This window comes from Osmerus eperlanus, chromosome 12, assembly GCF_963692335.1.
Source record: "Osmerus eperlanus chromosome 12, fOsmEpe2.1, whole genome shotgun sequence".
NCBI classification, from domain to species: Eukaryota; Metazoa; Chordata; class Actinopteri; order Osmeriformes; family Osmeridae; genus Osmerus; species Osmerus eperlanus.
The window spans coordinates 15789802-15806431 of record NC_085029.1 but is presented as its reverse complement, the minus strand read 5'-3'; the positions used below and the strand labels follow the sequence as shown (position 1 = coordinate 15806431).

The window sequence follows — 16630 nt, the reverse complement described above, 5'->3', positions numbered from 1 at the left end:
TCACCAGTAATATAGATAAGCAAAGTGTTTGCTTTTCTTCGCATGTCATTTGCTCGACACAATCAAGGAATAATGATTGACTAAAACAAATTGGTTGTTAAAAATCTCTCTCTCACTCTCTACCGCTCTGTCTGTGGTCGCAACTGTGGTCCAAGACACTCTTGTGTGAAGGTTGAGAAAATCTGGAATTGATTTTAATGGGGAGTATCCTTTCCTGCGCTCGCTCTTCAACCAATGGATGTATTGGACAATTTTCACTTGGTCTGAACGGCGCGAGAGTGCAGCGTCTCACCTCGGTGCTTTGTCCCCTCGCACTGTCGCTTTTTTGAGTAGCCCATTTTTCTCTCTTTAGATAGGACTGGCTTTTAATGTTCCGAACGCGTAACTGTCTTTACTGAAGGGACGTGTCCGTTGTATTTTGGAAACTGTTTACCTTTTTGACAGATGCACACATTTCTTACTTTGGATTTCGCTCATTGGACTTCTTGTTTATAAAGAGTTGCATTCGCGAATAGACTGCAATTGGGTAAGTTCTCAAAGGCCTGGCATGCGCCATTTAAAGTCTACTGTCTGTAACGATGTGTATTGTCACTTCCACGTGCGTTTGTCTGTTATCTCTCCTCCCTTCCTGAATTAGCTACAATTTGTGTTTTTTTGGTAATTAAACTTAAGATACACTGTAATCAAGGCTGTCTTTGGGAACTACGGATATGATCAATTGAGTCGAAATTGTGTCCATTACGCACAGATTAGCTGGTCTATTATTAAGAAGGATAACGTGGAAAGAAAATGACTATGATATCCACGTAACCATTTGTTCACATCAAGATAATTACTACCATTACCCATATAATGATATGCTCCAGTACTTTAGCCTGAGTCTGCATTGTCCCAGCTCCCTCACTGAAACGCCAGGGCGCAATGAGACGGGCACAGCGGACAGGTGGGCGATCAAAGCGCGCAGGGTGCGAGATCTAGCGCGGTGTGAACTCTCCTCAGTTTACAACTGCCCCGTGGGTCGGAAGAAAAGAGCGAGAAATCAGGCTAAGTGGTTGATTTAATATAGGTTACTAGAGGAAGGCTATAGCCTGTATGTGTTTTAATAGCACCGCCATCTAGGCCAAGTGCCGATGCCAAACTAAGCAACACACTTCTTGGTTCCCGTATTCAACGGCGGGGTAGACGCCAAGTCTCCCAATGCGTTTGTCAATTCTAATATTTTCCCTTGACTTTGATTCTATGAAAAAACATCGTATAAGAGAGATTAGGATATGCTATGTTTGTCTCCTTTCAGACTTATATGTATCTTAGTTCTGGTCAAGACGACCAGAAGTTTTCACAGACGCAGAGCGTGCGATCTTGCTTTCGTTTAACAACAATTAAGCCATTGATTAGTTTAATTTGACATTGTATAGGCCAACGTGTGAAATGAGACGGTTCGACTGACAGCTCCACCCTAAGCTCATCACCAAGCCCAGACTCGAGCACGCTAACGAAGTTTCACCGCACATAGATTCCTTATCTGAAACACTTCAGTTGATTTAAAACATGCGAGTATTACAGATGAAAGAGCTTTAGCTACTTGACCCACTTATCTGTATTCTTTTGGCAAATTGCTGGAAATCCTCCGTGAAGAGGTTGTAACTTGGGAAAGGGGGAGGGTATAGTATCGAAATGTTTTTTATTGTAATTCTACAGTTCCAGCTGCGGTGTGATAATATTTGCCAATAGCTTTCCGACGGCTTGTGAAGGGCTGTGTTATTTCCTAAATACATCAGGCTTGATTCCTTGTTTTAGCGAATGACTCAGCTTGATTTCATCAAGTGATGCTGCATCAGGTAGAGGGATGAGCCCATGGTGGGGAGGGCGATGCAGAGGAACTTCCAGCAGCTTTTATAAACTCCTTTCCCGTGAGTGTGCGTGTGTGTGTGTGTGTGTGTGTGTGTGTGTGTGTGTGTGTGTGTGTGTGTAAGTATGTGTGTGTACATGTGTGCATATTCCTATGATTGTGTATATGTGTGTGGGCACATGAGGGAGGGAGTCTGCATGTGTGTTGCCGTAACGTAAGCAGATGGTTTTCTCTGCTTTGAACGGAACGGCAGGATTCCTCAGGACTCTTGGCTCCGTTCACCTGAAGGAGTAAAGTCAACACATCCAATATATTTTTCTTCTCTGGTTTGAACAGCTTGACAGGAGGAGAGGAATGCTGCCTCTTTTTTCCCCCTCTTGTTTTTTCGGTTTTCATTGGACTCTAGCAGCTGTCGTTAGCGGAGATAAACATTTGTCATTCTTAACAAATGACATGGGCTGATTGGGGCCTTTTGACCTCTCAGTGTTGAGGGTTATTGGGGGAGCATTTAGCCAGTCCTAGTCAGCATTTGCCATTTGTTTCAAATGAATTCAGACAACTGTCATAGAATTACTGACTACACTTCCCAGAATTCCTAGGTGTTCCTCACTCTGTCTACTGAAGTGGGTGACTTGGAACCACTGAATTATCATTTACAGGCTTATGTTTCTCTTGAAATGTTTAATGGTGTTTGAATGGGTCCTCTTTCTCACTTTCTCTAACTGACACACACACACAGTAACTCATACTCTGGCACACTTACACACACACACCATTTCTACACTGATGTTATGGAGTGGTTTGATGAGGCCACACTCTCCTCTGTGAACACACAAAACAGTGAGAGGGACTGTCTGATGGATCTGATCTGTGCATACTGATTGGACGCCTCGGTTTAGGTCACGTGGTCGCATGACGCCTCAGGCGTCTCTCTCTCTTTGTGGCTGATCTGGGGCTTCACATAAGCTCCCTGTACCCTGCCAAGGCTGCACACATTCTCTCCAGATGCAGGGCAATGTGTGTGAGGTCTCTCTCTCACAACACACACACACACACACACACACACACACACACACGCTCTTCTTCAGAGGCTTTCTTATCAACCAAAGTTACAAAGTCGCCTTTGAACCACGTGTGTGTTCAGGTGTCTCAGCTGAATCCTTTACGACTCCATCCCCCCATGGCTGGTTGTTTATTGGCTGCTGGTGGACAGGGCCTGTCTGGTTGGGCCTCCCAGAGACAGCTCTGCCATGTGGACCAGTCTCCAGCCATGCTGCCTGCTGGAACGGTCGCTGCCTGGATATCTGCGTTGCTGTCACTTCCGCTCTTGTGGAATTCGCTTTCGGCTTTTTTTTTCGTTTTTTTGTCTAAGCCGCCGACACTAACTTTGTGAAAGCCTGACCGTTGTCCCAACAATATCTGCCCACTGCCATAAACCTACAGTTGAAGCGAGAAGTTTTCCTTCTGATCCTCCTTCCCTTCTTTAACGAGTCCCCAGAGATCCCCCACATGTCTCCCCCCAGGACAGCCAGTCAGCATGGAGCCACAGAGGGCAGTGGAGCGGGGACAGCTTAATAGCAGGTGACAGAGCAACAAGAAAGCTATTTACTATCCTTGGGGGGCTAGCTTGCTACTGTAAAATGGATGATACAGGGAGAGCTGAGGTCCTTTACCCAAGTGGGTGAAGAGGCAAACACAATCTGCCTCTTTTTCTCACTCTCTCACTCTGCCTATTAGTCTCTCTCTCTGTTGTGCCTCTCTACCACTATCTCTCACTTCCTCCACCTCCTTCGGACCGTAACTCACCAAGTGCAGTGTACCATTACCAAGCAGCGCTCCAGTCTGGAAAATGGACATCACCCAGTCCTGTGAGGGAAGGGAGGGTGAGTGAGAGAATGAGAGAAGGAGGGGGAACCGAGAGGGATAAGGCAAAGGGTGGTGTCTGATGATTCACTAAACCTGGCACCCCTAATAATGGATATGTCTCCACGTGTGAGTGAACGAGTGCATGTTTTGGTCTGTTTTTGTAAACGAGCAAGTGTGAGGGAGAGCGCATGTGGTTCTCCAACACTGTTTGTGTGGTTGTGGTGAGCTTATGCACTAGAGTATTTTGAACACTTAATAAAATAATTTGCGGTTTCTCCCCCTGAGTTCAAAGTGGGCTGTTCTGACTGCAGGGGGAAGTAGTCTTCTTGTGCAATGGAAAAAAAAACCCTCTGCTTTCCTGTCAGAAGGGCTTTTTGGGAAAACCACCACTCTGCCTACCGCAGCCAGCTTTCAAAAGGCTTTGAAGAAGTGTACACCTCTAACCCTTTCCCCTCCAGTGCCCCCTTTCCCCCCCTCTCCTGCCCCCTCTCCTACCCCCCTCTCCTGCCCCCTCTCCTACCCCCCTCTCCTACCCCCTCTCCTGCCACCTCTCCTACCCCCCTCTCCTGCCCCCTCTCCTACCCCCTCTCCTACCCCCCTCTCCTACCCCCTCTCCTGCCCCCTCTCCTAGCCCCCTCTCCTACCCCCCTCTCCTGCCCCCTCTCCTACCCCCCTCTCCTACCCCCTCTCCTACCCCCTCTCCTACCCCCCTCTCCTACCCCCTCTCCTGCCCCCTTTCCTACCCCCCTCTCCTACCCCCCTCTCCTGCCCCCTCTCCTACCCCCCTCTCCTACCCCCTCTCCTGCCACCTCTCCTACCCCCCTCCCCTGCCACCTCTCCTACCCCCATCCCCTGCTCCATCCAGTGCCCCCTCTCCTACCCCCTCTCCTGCCCCCTCTCCTCATGCAACAGCCACTTCCTCCCAGCCCAGAGCCCCCAAGCAGGCCTGGCTCCCCCGACCCCACGGTCCTCAACTGTGGTCTCACTCATCTTCTCTCCCCTCCCTTGTGGGAGGTCCAGAAGAGTTTAGACGCTCGCACATTCCCACGTCTTCATAAAACCCCATAAACTACACACACACACACACACACGCAGATACACACCTACTGTACTCACACGCTCAGGTCCTGTAGGTCTGAGAGTCCACAGGTGCAGCAGGGATGTTGGGTTGTCCAGATCCTGCTGTCAGCATCGCAGCAGCAGGGGAGCTAGGCAGAGCTAGGCTGCCAGCTCTGCCTTCCTGCTGGGCCGAGCTCAGCACCCGTCCTGATCTCAGAGGAAGTCTCCGGAAGGTCTGCTTTAGCCCTCCTGGCTGTGGGTGTCATCCTCCACCCATCTTGAGAGCACATGTGGGGGGAAATATTTGTTTTCTATCAAAGCGGATCGCAGCTTGACGCACAGGAAGCTGTAAATGTTCTCCGCCGAAGCCCGTAAGGGCGGTTCCGAGAACGGGCTTGGTTCTTCTCATTAAGTTCCAATGACGCGCGCGTAGAAAGTTTTTCATTTGAAAGGTATGCGGGTCGCAGAACTATAGTCGGACATACTTTCATTCTAAGCCTCTCATGGTGAATGAAAGATATCTTAGATTTTGAACCATCGAAGAATGGTCGAATCTTCATCCACGGAAAAGGGACTGAAGCTAAATCAGAAACGTACATTCGCTGAGATTCTTTCTCTGTGCTTGTCTTCTGTGCCCCACATGCATGTTTCCCCCTTCCTCGTTTTCTCCGCATGGAGCCTGCTTCAGAGACTGACAGAAGGCTCCGGCCTGGCTGGTGGGCAGGGGGTGTGCTGGCTGGTGGGCAGGGGGTGTGCTGGCTGGTGGGCAGGGGGTGTGCTGGCCTGTGGGCAGGGGGTGTGCTGGCTGGTGGGCAGGGGGTGTGCTGGCTGGTGGGCAGGGGGTGTGCTGGCTGGTGGGCAGGGGCTGTGCTGGTTGGTGGGCAGGGGGTGTGCTGGCTGGTGGGCAGGGGGTGTGCTGGCTGGTGGGCAGGGGGTGTGCTGGCTGGTGGGCAGGGGGTGTGCTGGCTGGTGGGCAGGGGGTGTGCTGGCTAGTGGGCAGGGGGTGTGCTGGCTGGTGGGCAGGGGGTGTGCTGGCTGGTGGGCAGGGGGTGTGCTGGCTGGTGGGCAGGGGGTGTGCTGGCTGGTGGGCAGGGGGTGTGCTGGCTGGTGGGCAGGGGGTGTGCTGGTTGGTGGGCAGGGGGTGTGCTGGCTGGTGGGCAGGGGGTGTGCTGGGTAAGTCATGGAGGAGGTCAGGCCTTGGGGATCTCTCCATGGTACTGAACCAGCCACACTGTGGTCAAATGGAAACCTAGGTAGCATCGTGTATGCTACCTAGGATCCACCTGATGACATCCGAGGATTAGGCGAGATATTGTTGATCGTGAACTTACTTAATGCTGGATGTTTCTATGCAGCCCCTGCAACAGCCCCTGTCCACCTGTCCATCTGCCTGTCTCACCGATGGGCCTCCTGGCCTCCTGTCAGTCTTCATCAAACCACGTAACCTAACCGTGACCCTGCTTTGTGACGTTGTGGCTGTTTCACAAAGAAAAAGCATAGCGCAGCCTCAAATCACCAAAGCCTTCTCTCCTTCCAAACCTCCTGCCTGCAGACCAAACACTGGGAACTTCTAAAAACACCTCATTACAAGAAAATACCCCAAGAACGTGTGCCGTCAGCAGCCTGGCGAGCCTTTGTAGTCGGGTGTGTATACACAGACCAGAGAACCCTGGCTTAGGGCAGCTTCCTGTGTCTATGAGAACGGCTATGACCCACGGTTCTACCCGGTTTGGTTCTCGTCTCTGCTTGGTTCTGGATTAGGTTCTGTTGTTTTAATAACCGCCGGGCTCAGGGCTTTAGCTGAGCGATCAGGGCTGCAGCAGTTACATTCCTCCACTGGGCGTTCTCTCTCTCTCCCTCTCTCTCTCCCTCTCTCTCCCTCTCTCTCTCCCTTTCTCTCTCCCTCTCTCTCTCCCTCTCTCTCTCCCTCTCTCTCTCCATCTTTCTTTTTCTCTCTCTGTCCTTAAGGTTGTTCCTGCTCCTCTCTGTCTCTCTCTTCATCTCCATCAGAACGACGATAAGGAGAGGAAGATGTCCATCTTACTCTGAGACGCTAGAGGTGTGTTGTGATAATGGTGGTGACAGTCTATGGTTGAGACTGTGGTCAGTAGAGCTTGTAACCTAGGCACTCACAGTGATACAGGCACTGAATACTAGTAGATGTGCTTGAAGCTCATGGGATTTGTGTTGTAGAGGTTCCAGTTTTTGAACAAATATATTTTTCTTCAAATTCTCGGTCTTTTCCCCCACTCATACACGCGCACACACAGACATAACTCAAAGCAGCCTTGAACAGGCTTTATGAATTTGTCAGTGATCCCCTTGCTAATGACACCCTCAGCTGTGGGAGTTGACCCTTTCATGCCCCCACCTATCCCCTCCATACCCCTCCCCACCCCACCCCTCCCCCACTCCACACCCCCCTCCCCCTCTGCTATAATGAACACCAGAGGGGTACTCTGATCCCACTCACCCCAGCAAAGCCATCGTCATGACGCTTGGTCGGGGGTTATTACTTGAGGACTGTCAGTCATGTCGATTGATCCTGTCATGTTTATTTATCCATCATGTGAGTGTGTGCACATGTATGTGAGTGTGCGTATACATGAATGTACGACTGTGTGTATATCTGAGTGTGTGTGTTTATTCAGTAGGCCTGTATTTGGTAGTAGGGGGACATTTATGAGTCCACTCTCACTTTGTCTACAGGGCTCCGATTCACTCGTGTAATTAGGAGAGAATTCACCCTCTTGTTAACCGATTAAAAAGTCCTTCACACTTTCAGTCCCAGTGGCTAATCACCCCCCCCAGGGATAACTATACAGCCGACCCGGGGGGCCAGAGAGAGCCAGGACCCTGCCCCCGCTCAGGGTCATCCGACGGAGGTAGCCCCAGGGAGCTGCGCTCAGATCCGGGGTGTGGGGGGCTAACTCCCCAGCCCTCTGCCCCAACATTGGAGGCTCCGACTGGGGTCCAAGCAGGCTCGGCTGTCCCCTTGGTTGTCCCCCTCCCCTGTGTGCCCACGCCCAAGCGAAATAAAGCCTCTCTGCACCTCCTGTTTTCCTAATCTGTGGACTCTGACAGAGGAGCTGACGCATGAAAGAGACACAACTCAACATGGGATGATCTCCTGTTGACAGGGAGAAGCTGAAAAAACGATCCCTGGAATGTCTTGCTTAGGACCACCCTTCTTTGCTGCCCCATCTCTTTCTCTCTCTCTCTCTTTCTCTCTTTCTTTCTCGCTCACTACCTCTTCTTCTTGTCGCAATAGCTGTCATTTTGTCTGTCTTCTGCTCTCTCCATCTTACAGTTCATCACTAATCTCTCAAATGCCTTCTCCCTCTGTCTGTCTCTCTCCCTCTCTGCTCTCTCTCTCTTTCTCTCTCTCCTTCTCTTACCCCTCCCGTCCGTCTCCTCACTCTATTTCCCACCTTCGCTAATTATCCTGTCAATCGTTCATAGCCCCCTCTGGATCAGTTCCAATCACATTAATAGCTTACACCCTTCAGGCACTGCACAACCTTCCATGCGAGTTGCTTAACACGGGTGGCTTGTAATTTCTTCCCATATAGCATGCCCCATATTCATGCATCAACTCAGACACTGCGCTAGTCTCGCCAACAAGGGTTTGCTGCTAGTGAACCGTGTTGTCAGCAATAGAACATTCCCCTGGTCATTAAATCACGCAGGAATGCTAAAAAGAAAGAATTGATTAATTTAAGTACAATGCTTTAAGTATTGGTTGCTGCAGTTCTAATGACATAACATACTATGGCTACAGTTATAATTACAGGGCCAGTGGTTTGGCTCATTAGGACTTTTTAAATGTGTTGTAGTATTTAGTTTCAATTCTTGACCCAAACTATTGTTATCTTTAAGTTTGGATGTCAACCAGGCCTTTGCCCCCTCTCTTCAGTAGCCCAGTGCTCAGTGCTAGCTAGCTAGCTAGCTTAGCGTTTCAGTGTGGTATCCCCCTTGTCCTCTTCACCGACAGCCAGACATTCACACAGCTGTTGCTACTTCAACCACAGTTAATGAGAGACAGTGTCTGCCTCCGTTGAGGGGAACTTGCGGCTTGTTAAAAACGCTGTCTGTGATGGTGAGGGCTAAAGACGTCTCTGTGTGAAACTCTAAACGTGCGGAGGAGAACAGGGGTCAGGGAGTTACATTTCTCAGCTGACAACTTGGCAGAGAATTATGTGGAACTGGCTCACATTTATCTTTAAATGTGCAGTGTCAGTCGCTTAAGTTTCCACACAGCGCGGAGCCAAACTGGTTGTTTGGTGAGCTTAGCATGTTGCTAGCTTCTGCTATTATCGGTAGCTTGCTTCTGCTAAGTTGCTGTGTGCCTGTCGGGGGGGTGGGGGGGGGGGGGGGGGATAGTAGTGGTAGATTAAAAACAGCGTGTCACTGTTCTGTCTCTGCCAGCACACTTGACAGCTCCAGACCTCCAGACAAATCTCCCAGCAGTCCAAGCTGCACGGACCGCACCATATTTAGTCATCCAGCGCCCGCCACAGACCGCTTGCCTTCGTCCTCCACCTTAATCTGTCTCCCCCGTCTTCCCTCCCTCCCCAGCTCCCTCCTTCCATCTCTGTCACTTTGCCGCTCTCCCCGGCTCTCGTTCGCTCCATCTCTGTCCTCTCTCGCTCTCCCTTTTGCTTCATCACCGTCATCCCCCTCTCTTTTTCAATCTCCATCTGGCATGCCAGCATCCCTCCCTTCTCTACCTTTTATTTTGGGGACTTGATTCCTGTCCAACATTTTGTTTCTCCTCCATCTCTCTTAGCTTCCACAAAACTCCCCTCTCTCTTCCCCTGACCTCGACCTGCTTTTCCATTCCATCTCTTTCCTGCACGTCTTTCCTCCTCGTTCGCCCCCATCGTCCCCAGCATTTCTTTTCCATCCCTGTCACCCCCCCCTTCCCTTCTAAGTGGCACAGTGCTTACATAGGCCGGGTTCTGGATGCTAATTAGTTGCTAATTCCACCAGCAGGCTCCTCCTCCTGTGGGCATCTGGACCTACTGCGGCAGAGCCAAGCTCTGATGGAGTGCCTGCACTGATGAACTCCCTCAATTACTCCCTTCCTCTCTTTCTCACTCCCTTCCTCCCACCCTCCCTCCCGCACTCATTTTACTCCCCCTCCTGTTTCTGCTCCGACACTTGTTATTGATCAGTGTCCCTATCTATTCTGGCAGGGGGCGTACTCCCTTTTCCCCTTATTTCATGCATGTTATATTTATAATACTCTCTCGTCCCTGTCTCTCTCTCTCCGTCTCCATCATTCTCCTTCTTCTTTAACACCCACACCCTTCTTTGAGAGACCAGATGCCCGGGGCTTACGCTCTTGAGAAGAGGGGCTCTATTTATCGCATCTCACTGTTCTTTCTCCTGAATTCCAAGAGTCGCTGGCTTTGGACCCTCTTGAAGGAAAAGAACAAAACTTTCAGACTCCTTTTAACTCGGCCCCTCTGCCTCCTTTGCCGACCAGAGTGGACTCAGTAGAGACAGTCTTTTGTTCTCCTAAAGGGGGGGAGGAGTGGCGGAGCAGGGGAGTGCAAGGGCAGAGGAGGAGAGGTGCGATTCATCGTAGCTTAATACATTTCTTGGCGAATCGGGTCGATGCGCCGTCCTGACCTTGGTTCAGACAGGGTCTCTCTCTGCTTGACACCCACGACAGTGAGGAGGGATTAGGGAAGGAAAAGCCCCAGGGCATTCACATTTCCTCTCCCTCTCTCCCTCTCCCTCCCATCTTTATTCCTCTCCCACATCTTCCTTTCTCCATTTGTCATGTTGTCGCTCTCACTCTCTCGGAGTGTTTTGAGCATGCTGGTCTGTACCTATGGGTCCTTTCTTAGTAGACTCATGGATACGATTTCTACATGGAACACAATTTTCCAGCGTAGTCAAATGTGTAACTCAATCCACCTCCCTTCTCTTGCCCCTCCAGCCAAACCGCGGCAAGTAGCTAGCCCATCTGTGGCAGTTCGAAAGGTCCACGAGAAAAAATTATTGCCGTCGGAGTGGTGGTTGGCTGAGAGCGTGTGCAGATGATCTCTTGGCCCGCGTCACTATCCTCACGTCGGCCAGACCTGTCAGGGGTGAAAGAAGGCGATGTTTTCATTCAGGATGCAGTCGTTTGGACATGCTGATGTCCCTCTATATATGGTTTCTCTCTCTTGCAGTGCCTCTCCAGCCTGCTACACTCCATTGCATGTTGTAGTTCATGAAAACGCTTCATTATAAACAATCCTTCTATGGTCCTGAAGGGAAAATAAATATTTCAGGATATGAAATTATAATGGTTTGCTAGATCAGATAATGACATTGCTCGTTTTATTGCCATGTCTGTTGCACTGTGATATTAATATGTTTGCATTTCTTTCTTTCTCTCCCCTATCCCTTTCTCTCTCACCCACACAGGAGAGGCCATTCTGAAGGAAAGCTCTTTGTGCTTGGGCACTGTACTTCCATTTGTGGGCACACACACACACAACACACACACAGCACACACACAGCACACACACAGCACACACACAGCACACACACACACACACGTCAGGATGAGGGAAGCCTGGAGGTGGCTGTTGGGGCTGTGCCTCCTGACAAGCTCCGCCTCCCCGCTCGGTGGGACCAATCCCTTTGTGGGGCAGCAGACCCCCCCGGACCCCTGCTACGACGACACGGGCGCAGCCCGCCGCTGCATCCCCGAGTTCATCAACGCCGCCTTCGCCAAGGAGGTGGGCGTGTCCAGCGTGTGCGGGCGCCCGCCCTCGCGCTCCTGCAGCGTGGTGGAGCGCAGCGACGAGCGGCCATCCGTCCGCACCTGCCACGTCTGCGACGCGGCCGACCCCCGCCGCCACCACCCGCCGTCCTACCTGACCGACCTCAACTCCGCCCACAACCTCACCTGCTGGCAGTCGGAGAACCTGCACGCCTCGCCGCACAACGTCACCCTCACCCTCTCGCTGGGCAAAAAGTTCGAGATCACCTACGTCAGCCTGCAGTTCTGCTCGCCGCGGCCCGAGTCGCTCGCCATCTACAAGAGCATGGACTACGGCAAGAGCTGGACGCCGTACCAGTTCTACTCCTCCCAGTGCCGGCGCATGTACAGCCGGCCCAACAAGGCGGCCATCACCAAGCAGAACGAGCAGGAGGCCCTGTGCACCGACGGCCACACCGACCTCTACCCCCTCTCCGGGGGGCTCATCGCCTTCAGCACCCTGGACGGACGACCCTCCGGGAAGGACTTTGACAACAGCCCCGTCCTGCAGGACTGGGTGACAGTCACAGACATCCGGGTGGTGTTCAGCCGCCCGCAGCTGCCCAGAGAGCTGGGTCTGGGGGCGGGAGGAGGGGCGGGGGCCGGCCGTGACGAGGACCCCCTGTCGGTGTCGGCGGCGCTGCCGGCATACTTCTACGCGGTGGGCGACTTCCAGGTGGGCGGGCGCTGCAAGTGTAATGACCACGCCTCCCGCTGTCTGAAGGACAAGGAGGGGAAGCTGGTGTGTGACTGCAAGCACAACACGGAGGGCCCGGAGTGCGACCGCTGCAAGCCTTTCCACTACGACCGGCCCTGGCAACGCGCCAGCGCGCGCGAGGCCAACGAGTGTCTGCGTAAGTCTCACCCCCCTCCACACACACACACACATACACAGACACACACACAGACACACACACAAACTGACCCCCCCCCAACCACCACCCCCACTAACCCAGCACCCTCAATTGGCTTTGACTGAGGGTCCATTCTATCCCACTGCAGTTGACACTGTACCAGCCTGTCTTGCTTATGCAGCGATACAGCAATCTAGACAGAAGGGCCTTTTTGTGAAGGTGGACCGTATTACTTTTACGGTTAGCGTAACTCATTTTTTGTTGAATCGCTTTTTCGTCAGAGTTTCAGGTCTCGGAGCAGCTGTATAGAACATTGAGGATTATACGGATGAATAATAACAACCGTCTTATCATAGAAGTATCATTCCACGGTCTGGTCTGTTCCTTAGTTCAATGGCCACCATGAAAAGACCATGCTAATTCCCTGTGACTGAGAGCAGGGTTTATTCTGGTCGATCTCTCTGTCTGGGCCACCCTCCCTCTCTCCCGCCCCCCCTCCCTCTCTCCCTCTCACCCTCCCTCCATCCCTCCCTCCCTCCCTCTCACCCACCCTCCCTCTCTCCCTCCTTCTCACCCTCCCTCCCTTCCTCTCACCCTCCCTCCCTCCCTCTCACCCTCCCTCCCTCTCCCACTCCACCTCCTGCTTTCCTCATGAATGAAGGAGATATTCTATGGCAGAGTGACAAGCTCCTCAATGCGTCTCAGAATCCCTAATGAGGGAATGTGAGGGATGGAGCCTCGAAGCGTAGCAGTCATATGGGCCTGTGAGGCGAGAAGAGGCCCAGACTTTTTCTCCAGTGGCGAAGCAAGGTTTCGAAAATTACGTGCAGGCACGTAAGATTTGAATTAATAATAATTGGTGTTCTGAAGTATCTCCACACATACTTCTAAAGATGTTTTTATGCGTATTTTTCACACAAAGACACACCTTCTGCTTTCTACAGAATACATGGTATGCTCCTTCTGTATGCTCGTATTGTTTTAATATTCATTGACAGAAAAATGGAGAGTGTGAATCGTGAACTTTGTATGGAGGTTAGAAGGCCGGGTATGCACGTTGCCATGACTCCAAGGCAACACAACAATAGTATTTTAGATTCTAACATGGTTTGGTAGTTGGGCTATATAGATTAAGTATGATGGTAGCTAACAAGAAACCAAACCGCATACATCCCCAAAGACTTGACCCTGAAATCTAACAGAGGGATTTGAGAATTTGTCTTCATTACAACGTAATGAACAGGATCTCTTCCTTCATTTAAAGAGATGTTTTCTGGGCCGAGCCTGGCGAAGACAAACTAAACCACCCCCTCACGGACAAGTCTAAACAGCGGATGACAAATGTTGCAGACGTTGGCACACCGCTAAGGCGAAGTCATCCAAGAATGTCGTTTGGCAGTGATTGCCTTTACCTCAAGATGTGTACTACAGAAAAAGTAAAAAAATAAAACATCCACACAGACTCTGAAAACGTGCCAAATTAAAATTACAGCAATTTCAGTGACTTCTTGTTGATGTTAAGGGATTATCTTTGGAATGGATTATTAGTCTTGTGTGATAAAGTGAACATTGTTTTGATATATGATATTGAACTGATACATTTCTTTCATGGGGGTTTTATAAGGTTTTAAAGGAATGTTATTTCCCAATAAATAAACCAGCATTTATTTTTTACTCCTACAGTACAGTGCTGTGCCAGTTTTGCTGGTGGTACACTTAATCAAAAGGTTTTTTGTTTTTTTTTAAATACCTGGAATAGGCGGAACCAAATTCTGGTCATTTTGCCTGTCATAAAAATGTGTTGCCATAGGAAAATAACCCCGTATTGGAAGCCCCTGTTCCCCTTTTCACCTTTCCCTGTAACAAAATAAAATTACAAGCGAATAAGGGGGAAAAAACCTGGAGTAGGACATTGAAAAACAGCGTATATTTTTCTAACATGTTGTAATTGCCAGCGTGCTGGCCTGAAACCATGTTTAGCATTGAGCAGTGCCAGACCTGCTTATTGAGGAGGGAGAGTGACAGGGCCTGCGGTCCAGAGCGGGGCGGCTGCAGCTCTGGCCAACGAGCTGCTCTGTTCCTGTGCTTCTACTGGGTCCCCTGATCCCACCTTGCACACACACACACATCCTGACACACACACACACATCCTGACACACACACAGTACAGTACACACACACACCGACCCCTCTCATTCTCAGACCCTGCGTCTCTGAACTTCCACTCTTGTTCGTGATTCGATCCCCTATATTTCACCCTGCCCCTCACCGTCACCCCCTCACGTTGTCACCCTCATCGCCCTCACTCCCCCCTCCCATCTTCTCTGTTCTCTGGGTCTCTTTCTCTCTCCCTCTCTTTATCTCTGCTCCCCTCCACACCCTCCCTCTGTGCTGCGTCCTCCTGTAGTTGGGGAAACCTTCCGCCCACTTCCCGTAGCTCGGTCCTCGTGGCCCTACCAGGCCCCTTCTGTCCGTCAGTCCTGACCAGCAGGCCTGCGCCGGCCAACACTGATGACCTCATCGCAGAGCTGATACAAGGCGGTAAAAATCCAGTCTGCGTCGCATGCTATTACCTGATCGCAGACCCTGACAGGCCAGGCTCAGGACTTCCTCCCTTCCTGGTTCCTTCTTCCAGAAGGAGCTTTACGGCTCAGTACCTCACGCCTCCTCACAGTGAGCTGGAGGGACGGTGAAAAGCATCCCACAGGCACACTGAAGCTCACTTTCCAAATGTCGCCTCTCTTTGACGGGTTCCCCCCAGTTTTTTCTCTCTCTATCTCTCTCTCTCTCTCTCACTCACACTTATTTTCTCTCTCTCTCTCTCTTTCCCTTTCACTCTGTACACCTGTCCCTCTCTCTCTCTGTGATCCCGGTTAAGCGGAGGGTAGGCCGTGGCCTGGGCAGTGCTCTCTCTGTGTTCCTGGTTCAGCGGAGGGTAGGCTGTGGCCTGGGCAGTGAGGCCTGCAGCGATTGCAGTGTCAGGCTCAGTCTGAGGTGCAGCTGAGGAGTGTGTGTGTGTGTGTGTGTGTTTAGACTGGGCAAGGGTGTGAGACCAGCATGTCGTGTCTGAGCGAATGTCCCTCAGGTGTCACCGTAGCCCCCCTCTGAGCCCCTGGGCGTCTGGCCGAGGGCCGGGTGGGGTTAGGGGGGCTGGCTGAGGTCATGATCCTGTGAGGGGTGATGACAAGGTTAAACTGACGGGTAGACACCCCTGGGGGGCTGGGCGGGGGGGAGAGAAGGGGGGGGGGGGATGTGGAGAGTTGGTCAAAACCAAGTGGACCATATCACCAATCCTAACCCCTTCTGCCCGTCTCTTCTGAAGGAGACTGCCCTCTAAATATAGCATCACATTCTACGAAACGAATCAGATCATTTTAAATAAACACGGGGTGAAAAATAATCTCCATGCAGGCAAAAAGTTACATTGGATTCAGCAGCCCTTCACGTGTTTCTCAATCCTCGCCTCCAACCTCGGCATTAAACCAGAAGGCTTAAAGGGCTCTTTTGTCTCCTGATGTCAGTTGAGTCTTTGTGCGGTTCTGCGAGCGTGTGCTGTCTCCTCGGGGACTGTGTGATTGTTCACTGGTCTCTGCTAATGTTTGACGTGCGCCACGCCGAGATTACTGTCTAGGCTTTTGGCAGCCTAGGATCTGTGTGCAGACACAAACCAGCACACACACGCTCCCCTGAACGCAGCCATGAATCCTGCCCACAGACTCGGGTTTACAAAGCCCAGCTTGAAGAGTTTGAAAAAGAAGCCCGTAAAGGAACAGGTCTGTTTTTGTTGAGGAAGAGGGGGGGAAAAAAAGCTATGATTTCCCGCACATCAACTTTGTTCGAGCCAGAAGAATGTGGCAACAACAGGCCATTAGAAACGTTGGGAAGGTTACTGGTAGTGACGGAAGTTTTCCTGCGTTGCTAGGGACCTGAGGAACTGTCATGGCAACAGAGCAGAGACGTTAGAGGGGTCTAAGGTCATGGTCCAAGACAGTTTCGATTGGCTCACACTTAGAAAGTGATGAACTCACTGTCTCATTACAAGGTCCTTCGGATCATGGTACACCCATGATGAGGCTTGTGACACCGACACCTCCATATAGTGGGGGGGGGGGGGGGGGCCTTGGCCCCGGAGCCTCCCTCTCCGAGTGGCTCCTCTGCCTGCCAGCCTGCTGCCCCCCCCCCCCCCCCCCATCAGCTGCAGTCCCCCTCATTAGCAGAGGGAGGCCAGGCCAGGCCAGG

The 16630-nt window shown here is 51.4% G+C and overlaps 1 protein-coding gene across 1 annotated transcript in view; it reads left to right on the top strand.

The window, feature by feature from the left end:
* The first annotated feature begins 276 nt into the window (after positions 1-276).
* ntn2 (netrin 2) overlaps positions 277-16630 on the top strand; it is a 45350-nt gene continuing 28996 nt past the window's right edge. The window contains exons 1-2 of the mRNA XM_062475209.1: positions 277-526; positions 11198-12391. Of these exons, the coding sequence (XP_062331193.1) occupies positions 11338-12391 (1054 nt within the window). The 5' untranslated portion in view covers positions 277-526; positions 11198-11337. The remainder of the gene's footprint in view (positions 527-11197; positions 12392-16630) is intronic.